Here is a 15,426-nt window from a genome sequence, read left to right as displayed (position 1 = left end):
ATTCTCCCTTCCAAATGTCTCTCCCCATTAAACCTTTCACTTCTCTAGAGGTTACTGAATTAATCCATCGTCTGAACCCCAGGAAAGCACCGGGACATGATCAAATAAGTAACAAAGCAATTAAGGAACTACCTGTAAAAGGGATTGCACTCATTTCTTCAATCTTCAACGCAATTCTTCGCCTTGAATACTATCCTAAAACCTGGAAAACGTCAAAAATTACACTCATCCCTAAACCCGGAAAACCAATACACGAAACTAGCTCCTATCGCCCAATTAGTCTTCTACCCACCTTGTCAAAACTATTCGAAAAGTTCCTAACGAATCGGCTCTTTCCACTCCTAAAGGATCTGAAAATCCTGCCAGATCATCAATTCGGCTTTCGGAAGCAGCATTCCACAATAGAGCAAATCCACTGAATAACACACAATATCAGCCAAACCCACGAAAAGAAAAAATACTGCTCAGCGGTATTCCTTGATATTCAACAGGCATTCGACAAAGTATGGCACGAAGTGCTTCTTTACAAACTTAAAAAAGTCCTACCACACACTTACTACTCCATCCTAAAGTCCTACCTAACCAATAGGGAATTCATGGTTAAATACGCAAACGCCATTACCACAACTTTCCCAATAGAAGCGGGCATACCCTAAGGCAGTGTCCTCGGACCCCTTCTATTCTCCATCTACACTGCCGATTTACCAATATCAACAGAAATAACCATAGCAACATTTGCCGACGACACAGCGCTATTAGCGTCCCACACCAACCCGATAATAGCCTCATCCACTCTCCAGCGAGGTCTCGACTCAATGGAAAAGTGGTTCCATAAATGGGGCTTCAAAATTAATGAAAAAAAATCCACACATGTAACCTTCACGCTGCGAAAAGAAACCTGCCCACAGGTCTCCATTAACAATATAACAGTTCCCAACAAGGACACAGTCAGATACCTGGGCATGACTCTGGACAGGAGATTAACCTGGAAACAACATATCCTAGACAAATCTAAACAACTCAGGGACAAACTCAAAAAATTTTATTGGCTCATTGGCCGTCGCTCCAACCTAAGCACACAGAACAAAATTACGCTCTATAAGACCGTAATAAAACCTGTCTGGACCTACGGAATCCAACTATGGGGAACAGCAAGTAATTCCAACATTGAAATACTCCAACGCTTCCGATCGAAAACGCTAAGATCCCTATTAAATCCACCCTGGTATGTTACCAACGAAACAATCCACCGTGACCTCAAGATACCTACAGTCAAAGATGAAATACACAAGTCCAGAAGCAGATATAACACAAGAGTCAACAACCACCACAACCCACTAGTCACCCAACTACTGGACACGACGGACCAGATCCGCAGACTAAAAAGAAAATACCCTCTAGATTAAATCCTTAGTTTCTACTAGAACCAACAATATAAAGCTATTATAATCCATGTCATTGTATCACGCCAAATTAAGTTACTGAAAATTCTCAACGAGAATTGATTGTGAATATTCTAATAAATAAAAAAAAAAAAAAAAAATCTCACGATCACAGCCATACGGGAGTGGACCGCCAGGCTTCCGAACAGACTTCTGCGTTTGGTGATGAAATAGTACTAGCAGAAGGGAGAAGATGGAGAAGGGAATGGAGTCTGCAAGAAAGATGACCAGGAGATCCAGGAGAATAGCGAACAGGACGGTCAGGCCAGAGAGTTTAATCTTGGTCATGATTTCAAGTACCAGATCATCCACGGCGAGAATCTCGAAGGGAAGTGTGAGTTCCGACGTCGTAGAGTCCTTGGTCTATGTGACTTCGTCCTCATCAACGACGTTCAGGGCAAGGGAAAGGAACTTGACCTCCACAACCCCACACGTACCTGTGGAGCTGGTTCTAGAAATGAGGACGTCCTTGACAGCAGACATAGGTGCTGAACTAATAAGGCGGGCCGAAGAAGTAATAAAAGTTGCGACGACATCGACTAACATGAAAGAACACCTATTTCAAAACCCTGAAGCTCCGTTGCCGCTGGTGCGATGGAGTTGGCCAGGAGGACGAGCTCTGCTGGCGGCACTGGAGTTGCAAGGCTGGCGAAAGCGCGTTTGGCGGTGTTGGAGGAGGAGAACGCAGCCATTCGGAAAGAGCTATCCAGAAGGGCTGTGCGCGTTCTTCAGGAGAATACACGATGCGATGCCCCCACTTCAGAACCGGGTTGCCTAACAAAGGATGATCGAGGGAAGAGTGAGCGTCTCTCTGCCCTCGAAAGAAGAATAGAAGAGCTGGGGCCCTCACTAATGAGGGCTCTAGAAGAGCGCCTATAATGTCAGCGACGTAGCCCGACGGCACGGACGAAGAAGGCAACCACGGCTACGGGTAACTCCTAACCCCAGCCTAATGACAATTACTATCACTCCCGAGGGAGCAGAAGGATGGTGATTGCAAGGTCGTCGAGCGAAGGAAGGGGAAACTGAGAAAAGACGCAGAGAAAGAGGCAGGAAGAGCAGGAAAACGTCTCCACCGGCTAGCGGCCCTCAGGTGGGAAGGAAAATGAAGAGCATGATAAGACCAAGTGCCACCAAGTCTGCGGGGATCGCGCAGCTGCCACAAAAAAGGAGTGCCGGTGCAGGCAAGTAGGAAGGCGGTGCTCACTCACCTACCGCGATCATCTGTGATGGCTCGTTGAGCGAGAAGGCAAAGGTATCTTACGCTAAGGTGCTGGCGACGGCTAGACAGAAAGTCCCGCTAGCCGCAGTCGGCATTCAGTAGGTTAGAATTAGGAAGGCAATGACCGGGACCATCATTTTGGAAGTCCCCGGAGATAAGGAGAGAAATAAGACCCCCGCGCTTACCGCGCGGCTGGCCCAAGCCCTGGACCCGGCCACGGTGAGAGTCATGGCTAGATCAAGGACAGCGGACCTGAGAGTGGTCGAAATCGACATTTCGGTCGCCAAGAAGGAGTTTCGGAATACCTTGGCTGGGGCCGGGGATGTGGGGCTTTGGAGCTGCAAGTAGGAGATACCCAGGACCTCCAGAGGCAGCCTGTGGTCAGCCTGGATCAGGTGTCCAACGGCGGCAGCGCAGAAACTAATTCGAGCGAGAAGGATTGCCCCTGGGCTGGTTAATTGCAAGGGTCGAGCCACCTCGAAGAGGCCTCTGCAGTGTTTCAGATACTTGGAGCTCGGACACCTAAGGGCGACTTGTGGCTAGATGGTAGACCGGGGGAACCTGTGCTGCACCTAGTGTCTGCCGCCGTAGAAGGTTTAGTTTACGGATCCGTACCTCGGCGAAGTAGCCATACCGGACCCCTAGAACCTTGGGGTTGGGAACACATCCAACCAGCGCAGTCGGTACCCGGACCCTGCTACCTGTATTAGTTAGGCCTGCAGGGACTTTCATTCGTCTCAAGTCGAACAGGGCTTCTTTCCTAGCCCTACCGTCTCTTGAGGATGATTCCGGAACAGTTGGGACGCTGCTCACCTGCCGACGGCTATTCGGAGGAGCCAAATACCTCTTAAATTGGCCGTCTGGTCAGCCTTTGGCCTTCAACCACTACCCCCACGAGTTCAACCCAAATTGGTCGAGCTGAGGGGTTGCAACTCCCTCTAGGCATCACTCGACGCTCGTGATCCCAACTTTAATCATTGGTGGGACTATCGGTGTTGATATACAGCCACGTCACTGCCGGTCAGAGATCTTGCTAACCGAACTCGACAGTTCTAGATGAGACTCACGTAAGCGAGGGCCCAAGACGTTCTCTGATCCCACCCTTGGCTTCGTGCTCATGGGTGCGCTACTATCCAAGGCTGCGTAGAGAGAGTGTAGTATATTCCCGGCGACCTACCCTGCGGTGTACATAGGAGATTCACGTAAGCGGGGCGCTTGTCTCGACAGTCCCCCCTGGCTTCGGGAAAAATATCTTTTCTTCTATAAAGAATTAACACACTTGGGGCGCCATATCTCGACAAATGAAGTTAAGCTCAACTCGATAACGATTGAGGTAATTAACACTTTGACTGCTACGCCGAAATCAGATATTCCGCTGAGGAATGCCACAGTGTTTTAACTCAGTGCACCGTTAGATGCACCAATGACCACCGTGGCGTCACAGAAGAAACTGTGGCCAGCCATATATTACCAACGTAGCAGTCAAAGTGTTAAACAATTTCCAGTACTTAAAACCCAAAATAATGTTAAGCTATTCTCTGATTGAGGAAGGTATTCTAGATGCTTCGAAGATTGCTAAGATTGCCAAGCCACTTACTCACCTTCTGAAGAAGAATGTACCTTTTAACTTGGATGAGAAAGCTCAAATTGTTTTTGAAGCATTGCGAGATATCATATCTTCCGAAGCCCTACCTCAATTCTCAAATTTGTTACAGCCCTTCTTAGTGCCCTTCTGAGCCATGGTCTCATTAGTAAAGATATACTCGCAGCATACGCATTTCGAACCCTTAATCAGTCTAAAACCCATTATTTCACGATAAAAAATTAAAGTATCTCCATCCGTATTTGTATGGTCAACGATTCACTATAGTCAGCGTCATGTTTGGATACATTATGTCAATCTAAAATGTCGACCCAAATGTCGAAAATTATGAGGTGGCGCGCAAGATTGACAGAATGCGGCTAGTATGAATATTGTTTATAAACCAGGAAAAATCAATCCCAATGCCAACCCTTTATCTAAAATAAAACTCAATAATACCAAGTTTAAATGTAAATACCACTCCTAAATTTTTGTCATCCTCGTCCTCGTCCTCTAATCTTCGAAGCATCCTTAAAAAACGAACCTTGATGGCAACGATTTATCGATTGTGGATTGTGGAGGGAGCGAGGACACTTACTCGGATCGAGAGCTAATATCCGTTTTTACAATATATGGACAAATTAAGGTATGCAACGTGGAAATAGAGCTCGACTCGATTAGCAATTCCAATAAGGACAAGTATTTCACTGCCGACGAAAAAGAGTCAAATAGTAGTGGTAGGAGCCTCGATCGTGTACACATCACGGGTCTACCTGGACTCAGCAGTCTGTTGGCTATCTTTGGTGATTTCCCTGGAGTCTTCACTGTGACAGGTCAATTGGCTAATGAGATTTCTGCATTGCGATCTGGACTGACAATCTGGGACCTGCAGCTGATTTTGAGGTCCAAATTGCAATACTGCGTTTCATGGTTGATGTTGCGAATGAGACCGACGGAAGTCTTGGTTTTTCACGGAGAGAGATGTGTGTGAGGCTGTTATGCTTGAATTTTCTTTTAATCAGTACGCGCAGACCTCAGTTCAACCTCCAATGAAGTTTATTGACAGACCCGAAAAAATTAATGAGTCCTAACCACAGATGCTACGGATGCTAATCCTCTAAATCCAACCATTCGTTCAGCAACACCTATGTTTCTATATTCGACAAAATTACCTTCACACGCTTCAGGGTAACTTAGTACATTTTTTATCCTCAATATTGAAACAGCTTCTTCTGTATGCAGTGAACTGTTGAAACGCGACAAAATTTCTGTATCTGATGCAATGGAATAATTTTAGTCATACTTTGGTTTTCCCAAGCAGAAAATTTTGTGTACTTCAATTATTCATCAAATGCATCCATACTGCTAGATCAGTTCTTTAAAATATAAATTTTTGTCTGACCACTTTGAAACAATTAATGGATTTCATTGCTATTAAAACCATAAACATCTCTCGGAATAATAATAATTTAGAACCCGTCGGTTGGCCCTTTCTCCAAGCTCTCCTTCAGAAAAATTGTGGTCCACCAGAATATATTGTTACTATATGCATGAATGAAATTATAACTCCATCTATATCCAGAAGATCAAAAATTCTAAAAGAATATCTTGAATTGATAGTAGGCGGTCATCAAACAGTGACAAAACTTTATATACAAATTAGAGCAGATTTTTGTTGACCAAGAATAAGCGAATATTATAAATTTTATCCAGACATATCCCAGTTGTCAAAGAAATAAGACTGCCTCTGCCGAGACCAAACAATGTATGAGAATTACGGGCACTCACAAAACAACTTCCAAATAGATATTGTACATTCCTTGCCTATCTCAAAACGTAGAAATAAATATTTTTTAATCGTTCAGGACCATTTTGCCTGTAAAATATTTACATGGGACTCTATTAGCCTCGGTAGACTCGGTTCCTGTTGCAACTGCGTTTCATAACTAGGTTTGGTTGCCCCGAGCAATTCATACGGATTAAAATATTCAAAACTCAAAGCATAACGTCTACCGTCTTTCATCTGTAACTTGCAAATTGAGTTTTTATAAATTATTCAAGATATTATTGCACTGCGACAGACTAGGATAAGATTAGAAATTTTCTCGTACAACACATCCGTACAGAAAGCCACAGGTTTCAGTCCATATGAATGGGTCATCGATGTAAAGGCCAATATTTAAAAAAAGTCCGGACATATTATTTATCAAATGTTTCTTTGGTAATATTAACATTAATTTTGTTCTCGTAAAGTTTAGTTTGTTGTTCAATTTATCGGTAATTTAAAACCTCTATATAACTTAAATACAAGTCTATTGATTTTATATTACATTTTGTTATTATTACGGGCACCTGAATTCGTTTCAAAATCCTTTTTTCTCAACATACGTGGCCGCAACAATATAAATGTAAAGTAAACTAAATTTCATAAAAATGTAAATCATTGAAATATTAATCTTTATGTAAAGGTTAAAAAGCTTTTAATAAAATAATACACACACACAGTTATTGCAAACTAAATATTTATTCCCATCCCACATCATCCATAAAACTATACTTTTATATTTGTGATGCTATCTTAAAAAATTATATTGATATTGATCCAAAAATGTATATGTATTTCACGGTTTTTGATAAACTTTAAATGAGCTTTAATTCTTGCATTCCATTTACCAAAATTTTGTTAATTGTGTATCCATGCAGAATATGTAATATAAAACATTTTATGCAATATATGTTTTTATTTACAATAAATAAATTACATTTTTTTATCAGTAGGTCAACAGAGTCACAGAATCAGGAAGAAAACTGACGGCGACACTAGCAAAATGTTGGCATTCTTACATTTCATAAAAGCTGATATTACATGTTTGTACATATATGTATATCTTATAAAATCTTAATGCGGTCCCATTGCATTATGATATTCATCAACAGAAGCTTGATCAACTTTGATTAAAATTTATTTTCACTAATAAATTGTTTACGCTTTAAGTATATTATAATTGTAGGAACTAATTACAAGAGTGTAAGATGAATGTTTTCACATGAGTACAATTTAGCTAGATTATGTACTGGAAAAAAATGTTTATAAAATATTAGTTTGCCAACTGTTTGCAAGTGTTTGCAACTGTCAACACCCATTATAAAATTTCAATCATTTGTAAAAAGACATAGATTGTGTCAGAAATTCTTTAAATAAAATGATAGATAATAAATTTTGGAAGAATTTCCTTGTAAAACACAATTTGGTCAAAAATAATCCACAAATTGTAGGTTTGATCCTGCTTGTTCTTCATTTTTCAATATCATCATTTTTTAATACTGAGTTTGGAAGGAGCCAAGCCAACTTCTTACAGGAGTTATACATATAGTAACAATATACAGACCAAAGTATGTTATCACTTATAACACTTCTTTCTAGGGTTTTACTAAACTAAATAGTGTTATTAAGCAGAATATTACGCAGAATCGACTTATTCTTCAGTGTATAGATTAGTAAATTTTACAATTATTATTTTTAAAGAAAGGGGAAACTACAATTATTATGAAAGTTTTAGCATTTATAGTAAGCTTTTTATGTAACAGTAACGTTACTTGCTTGTTAATGATACAAAAATTGGAAGATTTTTAGAACTTATTCATTATTAGGAGATATTAGGACCTTCCTCCAAAACGTTTTCTTGAAATTTCATTCCCTTCGGAATTTATAAGTAATTGCATTAATATAAAGCAATATATTACTCTGATCCTTTCACCTGGAATATATATTATATTTCGAGAAACATAGTTTTAAGACAATAATATGATAGCTTGTGTGCATGTTGAAACAAATCAGTTAATTTCTGTTGTAATATTCTGATATAATAACCTTAACGATATACTAGTTATAAGTGATAAATGCCTTGTGCATGTTAAAGAATATTGCATGTACTAAGTACTTTAAAATTCTCTGTTTGTTGTATGCTATACTTCATATCCTACATTGTTTTAAAGTAACGTTTACATCAATTTTTTCAATAGGTATTTAATTAAACACGTTAGCAAACTTGGATTTCTCACATATAAAATTCATAAAAATTTTTTGTTTGCATATTAACAAAAAATAGATTTACATAAATATATATATAAATCATCTAAAAATATTTTCAAATAACACTAGAAAAAATATGTTGTTTAACATATTTATAATGTTCTTTCCGAATAGAATACTTATCTTACATCAAATTTTTTCATTTAGTGCAGCATAAATGATGAAAAGTACAGATATTTATGATTCCCTAGGTCTAAATTAATGGATTTGATATGTAAAGGACTTTTTGTTGTTTAAAATACTTCATATTTTTACAAAAAACAATTATTTCGAAAATATATTGACAATAATATTTTGAAAGAACTATCTTAGTAATCACATGTGAGATAGTTTAGAGATAAATATTACATTGTATGAAATTTGGCTTCAGCTGCATTCCAAAATATGTTTTCTCCATGAAATCTTCCTTCTAATATTTTTTTATCAAATATTATTTTCAATGCAAAAGTTATTTTTTGTTTATCATATTATTTCTTCCAAAATATAAACATCGTTGGCTTGGCATTGTGGACATACATACATGCACGCTTTAGAAATTCATACATGATTTAGTTGGTATTCATTAGAATGGATATACACCAAATGCTATATTGATCTATGCTACATTGATATTGTTTGGCGACATTTCAAATGGACCTCATGTACATGATTGTGCGGTCATTCGTCTCCTATTGTCTCAAGCACACATAGGTACAAATTGTGATAATCGATATCTGATTATGCAGTAGGAAAGACAAGTAGTGCTTGAGTGACATGTTAATAAAACTGGGCTCTGCATATTATGTTAATAGTTATAAGATAGAATAGCTATCGCTTGTGGAAGGTATGTTACTTTTTAAATACCTTAAGCAAAATCAGAAAATCGGTTACCCAGAGTTCAATAATGATGATCTAGCCCGCAACATTTCATTAAATTAAATCAAACTTATTAAAATATGCATATTAATTTTACTAGCTATTAAACAGAGTTAGAAATTACACAAATCATTACCATATCAATAATTGTTATAATTTCAACATTCATATATATAGTCTTTATTTTTAAATTTATTGAATTGACAATTCAAATATCTTTAGTTAAGTGTATGTCTGTGTATAATTTCCTTTAAAGTTCAAATTAATCTTTTATTTTTTATTTTAAGTATTTTATTGTACTATCCAATTTATCATTTTAAACTTTAGTTCTTACGATGTTATTATAAGTTGAAAAAATTTAATTTTTGTTTATACTGATACATGTATATTATTTACTTAGCATTATATGAATATTTAACAAGAATTTAAATATATGTCTGCAACTATGAAAATTTAATAAAATCAATAAATATATTTTTGTTACAAATAATTAATGGTAATAAAAAATGATTTCAAATAAAAGCTTGGAACATAATTATGATGATAAATATGTATTTATGAGAAAAGTTAAAATGTTTTACCTAACTCTGTTTTAAAGGTGCAGAATATTTATAAATTTCAGAAATAATAGAGGAATAAAAGATATCTATAAATGAAGATCGCTAAAATTATAATTTGTGGGTAATCCGAATAACCGATTCTGTTCCCAATTATAAATTTCTTACAATTACATACAGTGAAGACTATAATAGGATTTCATTATATTATACATAAATATATACAAACACATCTTCTCTTATATCAACAATAATTTTCATAATTGATCATACTAATATCATATATATAATCATATATATGATTCATCTATCAATAATTAGATATAATATTAATTTTTAATATTAGAATACTCTTCAATGTTGAACGCAACAGTTGCACTTTACATACAGAATCACATACCAGTCCATTGCACCTCATGCTGACACAATACTACTGTATATAAATATTATATCTTTTACTAGATAAGAACTATACCTTTACAGGTTTACTCACCATCACTAGTCGAAGGAAACTTTATAGAGATTTAAACCAGAATTTCTAACTTATGTTTTGGTTTTAAGGTATAATAATTAAGAAGGATAACTTTTTAGTAATAAATTACTACCATTTTTACAAATGATGTAAATTATAATTTTCTACTTTAAAATAAATAGGAGTTTTTCAGTCTGAGCTCTTATTATTAGTGGTGTTATGTGATCCATATAAGTATACAAAATGAGCACTATATATGATGATATTCTATTTATTTGAGTTTCTTATTATAGTTAACATTTACTTTCAAACACTTATTAAACACATAATAAAGAGTGAAATATATATTATATTGTAAATTATGTCACATTAAAAATTCTGTAAAAAATATACGAGGAAAAGAACTATAAATTGATGTTTGTCTCAGAGGTTGTAGTGTACAATCAGAGTTGTATCATATTATTGTTTAGAAATATGTCATGTTTTTAGGATACGTTAGTATTAAAAAGCAAAATGAAAGCAGGAGTTTTGTACACATAAAATAAATCAGAAATATTTCGTACGTACATAAATAATCTTAGAACATAAACTGAAAGAATAAATATAATATGTAAATAAAAATGAATAAATTTTTGTTTCTATATAGATGCATGTCATTTGTTTTATACGTATCTAACACAGTTATATAGGAATATGCTAAAATAATATACTAAATTATTCAATTGCTAAGTGAATATAAAGCTCAAAGAAAGAAGACAAATAGACAAACAAGGCTTCATAAAATAATGAATTTATATCAATGTTTGAATCAATAAAAGGAAACAGTGTTAAGAGATCTCATACTATGAGATACACATTTAGCAAATTTCAAAATTGTTAATGTTAAGGTTTAAATAATCCGGCTTAACTATTTTTCATTCTATAAACTTCGTAATAAATAATGAAAATAGCTTCTCCCCATATTTAAAACTATTTTAGAAGAAAAGTTTATAGAGGTTAAAATATGTTCGTAAAAACTTAAATAAACGTTTTGAATAAGAAATGTTTAATCAAAAAATCAAGAAGTTAATTCTTCTTTCATCTGTATTGTATTATTCTGATCTGATTTTAAATGTAATCATAATATATAATATTCATGTTGTTATATAAATATTGTAAATAATACCAAATATGTTCTTCAGTTTTTTAAAAATGTGAGTGACAATGAAAAAGCTGTTATGTGAACCATTATAAGAATACAAACAACGCTCACTAAACATAGGTTTGCATTTCTTATTATCAATGAGTTAGAATATCCGCTTTACTCTGTGATTGTATCTTCATGTATGTACCAAAATTTTAAAACAGAATTTTAATGGTTTATCTGTTATGCCATCTGAGAAGAGATTTTTCTAATCATAGAATTAAATGATATATTGAAATTATAATATTATAAGTTTCTATATAAATATTTGGCACATTATTGTTTTACTTGTACTCGTCACCCATTGGGAATTTTTTATCTGTTTTATAATAAGTGCACTTATTTCAATATAAATTTAAATTATATATATACAATACTTTATCTAAATTTAGTTTTCTGACATGAAATATTACATGTAGAAGTTTGTAACTATCAATATGCCAGTATATATCAATAAAAAATATAGTAATATCATAGTACGATATCAAATCAATTTAATGTTTCCTTCATTTTTGGGAATGGCATTTAGATAAACCATTATACTTTCAATAACTTTTTAGTACATTTTGTATGACACATTTGATTATAAATCTGTACAATATATTTAATGTTATATTATGTACATACACGTATGACTATGTTAAATACAGATGACTTGGTTATTTATGTACGCTTAAAAAATTATTTTTAAAAGACTGAAGCAAAATAAAATGAATAATGCTACCTGTTTAAAATGGAAATACTACATTTTAATTTAAATCTATAAAGAAAAAGTGTATAGTTCTACACACATACTTCATACAAATGTACAGAAAATTTCTTGTCCACCGAACAGCAGATATCATTTATTCTAATCTTTTTACTTATTACGACAAATGATACAAAAAGCAAACTCTAATGAGGAAAGTATATAATATTCAATTAGAAAAGATTTTCTTATTGGACAGATAATTAAAAATACACATATTGTTATTTTAGGAAGTAGTATCGATAAAAATGTTCAAAACATAAAAAAATCACTCTTTTGATGATGTGATTAGCTACACAGCAAATTTTGTTTATTAGAGTATCAAAAATAACAAAATTGTATTGTTAAGTATTCAATATTTTTGCTTTCAATTTTCGAAGTCAATTAATTTTTAACGTGTATTTAACTGCTTTATATTGCAAGGTGTGCGTCTATTATACAGAGTGAGACAGTAGTATAACTGAAACTGAAAGAATAAGGAATATGTTACGAAAAATAAAAGAGATACAATTGATTTTAGAAATTGCTTGAATACACAAATAATTAATCCTTCTACAGCTTCTGTTTGCTATACGTGGGCACGTACAAAAATCACGAGCTTGAATGTCTGACAACATTGGTAGAAAAGCAAAAAGAAGAACCCGGATTTGTAAAAAGATTCGTTATATTACCAAACTACATCATCGTGTATCTTCGGTGATCGGAAATCTCTGATTGAAATCTAAATAACCGAGAAAATTATGTCGTATAAAACAATTAGTAACGGAATAGGACAGTAACTAACCTCAATCTATGTCCGATGAATTCACAAAATAAATTTTTCTGAAAACGAAGTCTCGGATTAGAAATTTCATAGCATGTTTTTTATTTATCTCTTCACATATAATTCCCTCTTTTATCTTTGTACTATAGTACTATTCTGTTTGTACTCTGTATACTTCGACACATTAAATAAATACACATTAAATAAATCAGAGTTTCATTATAATAGTAATTTTTTTCGATAATTTTTTGTTGTACATTACCATATTGTAGAATTTGTTTTTAATGTAATTAAATCACTTTTTTGGCATCTTGGAAGAAAATTGCTGCAATGTTTCATCACAATAACAAACGCTATTAACTTGGTTAATGAAAATCTCTCTTGAAAAATTTCCTTCGAAAGGTGATGGTATTTTGTTATTACAGCTATATTTTATCTGTTACGGCAACGAATTCTTTGAAATTTCACCGCAGATTGTCTATAGTTCGCTGCATTATTTTGGCACTACATACGTGTCTTCGATTGTTTGTCTATTGTGATTGTGATCTGTCTTGACTACGAGTTCATCTGTAATTCATATCTGAGTATTCTCTTTCTCTCTACACTTGGGTATGTTCAAGCCCCCATCCCCTTGGGTATTTGTACTAGAATCTGATTTGATATTATGTTCAACAAAGCAATGTAACTCATTCTTATAATTCGTTCATAGTAAACACTGTGCAAACTTGGCACTTATATGATTGTATATCTTCGTCCGGCTTTGTATCCTCTATGGAAAACGTAGGTTAATTCTGGCTTTCTTCCGCGCTGTCCTCGTGCTTCTGTCGATTAAACTAAGAATTCCCAAGGTGGACACCGGACTTTGGATATTCGTTTGCAATTGGCACATGATACATGGATCGATACATATTCGCGGTTGTCACTTTCACGCATGCTGTAGAATAGGCTCACCCTCATCGGACGAAGTCTCACCACCGCTGATCACTTGACTTGGAATTGTTTCAGGCTCCCATTGACCTATTTTTGTAGGATCTTTTTCACAAAGTCTTTGAGCCAGCATCTGTTAAAACAGAGTAGTGTCAATTTTAGAGATAATTAACTAGTTGTTGCTCGCGACTTTGTTCTCGTAGAACGCGGGTAATTGATATTCTTTTTATTTATTTTTTGATATTATAATGCCTTTACATAAGCTATATTTTTAGTTTTATTAAAACTAAAAAGGTTAATGATATTAATTCTAGGAACTTTCAAATCTGGGCAAACCGACATATAATTGCTCGTGAGCAAAAGCTTTCTCGCCCTAAATCTATACCCGCCTACCTACATTAATATTACAAAAAGTCCAAAAATATTTATTTGGCTCGAGGCAGAGGTGTTTCGGGATAATTATGACTATCTTTTACGTGTTTTATTTACGAGACGAAGCTAAGGGTCAATTCTGATTCCGTAACGAAATCTGTTAGAAAGCAACTCCTACTTTTAAATATTCGCGGCCGCTAGAGAAGAGAACGCACGGTTGAGCAATCGATACAATTCGATCTCAATAGTATCTTCGATGCGACGCAAAGGGATTTCATAGCATCGCATCGTCATCCCGCCAACCCACCAAGTAACTGTGCGATTCCAGATTCAATGGCATTTGTCATAGGACGAAATCGAATAAAGGTACGGTGCAAATCAAGCTTAATCCGGCATATTTATTCATTTAGTAACTTACGGACACTAACCTTATGTCACAAAAAAAGAAACGAAAGTACAATAACTGATTAAGAGTTAACATTAAATCTACCGGCGCGGTCAAATTGATCGCTCTCGCGACTTCTACACAAATTTAACCATATTTAAACTTTATCATATCGCTTCATAATTTCTGACTTTTCCTAAAACATGCATACAATATATTTTTCTGTATTTAATTCTAGTTTGATCTTTTATTTTCTGAGAAACATTTATATTCTGTTTTGCCTACCGTCAGCGGTTATTTTGACCGCCTGACAAAATATGTTAGTTATTCTTAAAATAAATGCAATCAGTACAAAGAAAAGGCTGCCTCGAGGTCAAATGACAAACAAAATTAGTATAACAAATAATAACAGCTGTTACACCCGTAATCTTGTCATAAAACAATCTATCCTATATATACATTATAATCCTACGGTCACCTAATCCTAATCCTAATCCTAATCGCCACAAAATTTAGCACTTTTTACAGTCCATTGTTACAAACATTTTAAAAGTCGAGAAGTTTCTTAGAGTTATTACTAATTGTTATAAAACACGGGAGAAGCTTTACCAACTCCACCCTCGAGTAATCGTTGGTGGAGAATGGTTATCTCCAATGGTTAAAGATCATATTTTTATTTGTTATTGTCTTTTCGACTAGAATACATCTCGATTTGTTAGTCAATTACTCGACATCTAAATTTTTTATCTCTAAAACTCAGACGGAGAGTCTCAGAGCGTTTTGTGTAAAGTTGTTATAAAAGGAAAAGTAAAGCACATCAAATTT

At 34.7% G+C, this 15,426-nt stretch overlaps 1 protein-coding gene across 1 annotated transcript in view; it reads right to left on the bottom strand.

Moving 5' to 3' along the window:
• Positions 1–6,967: 6,967 nt before the first annotated feature.
• Positions 6,968–15,426, bottom strand: part of LOC126922406 (transcription factor HIVEP3) — a 72,450-nt gene continuing 63,991 nt past the window's right edge. Inside the window, exon 8 of the mRNA XM_050734965.1 lies at positions 6,968–13,977. Coding sequence (XP_050590922.1) covers positions 13,843–13,977 — 135 coding nt within the window. The 3' untranslated portion in view covers positions 6,968–13,842. The remainder of the gene's footprint in view (positions 13,978–15,426) is intronic.

Source organism: Bombus affinis, chromosome 12 (genome assembly GCF_024516045.1).
Source record: "Bombus affinis isolate iyBomAffi1 chromosome 12, iyBomAffi1.2, whole genome shotgun sequence".
Taxonomy (NCBI): domain Eukaryota; kingdom Metazoa; phylum Arthropoda; class Insecta; order Hymenoptera; family Apidae; genus Bombus; species Bombus affinis.
Note: the sequence above shows the minus strand (reverse complement) of the source record. Positions and strands in the feature narration are given on the sequence as shown.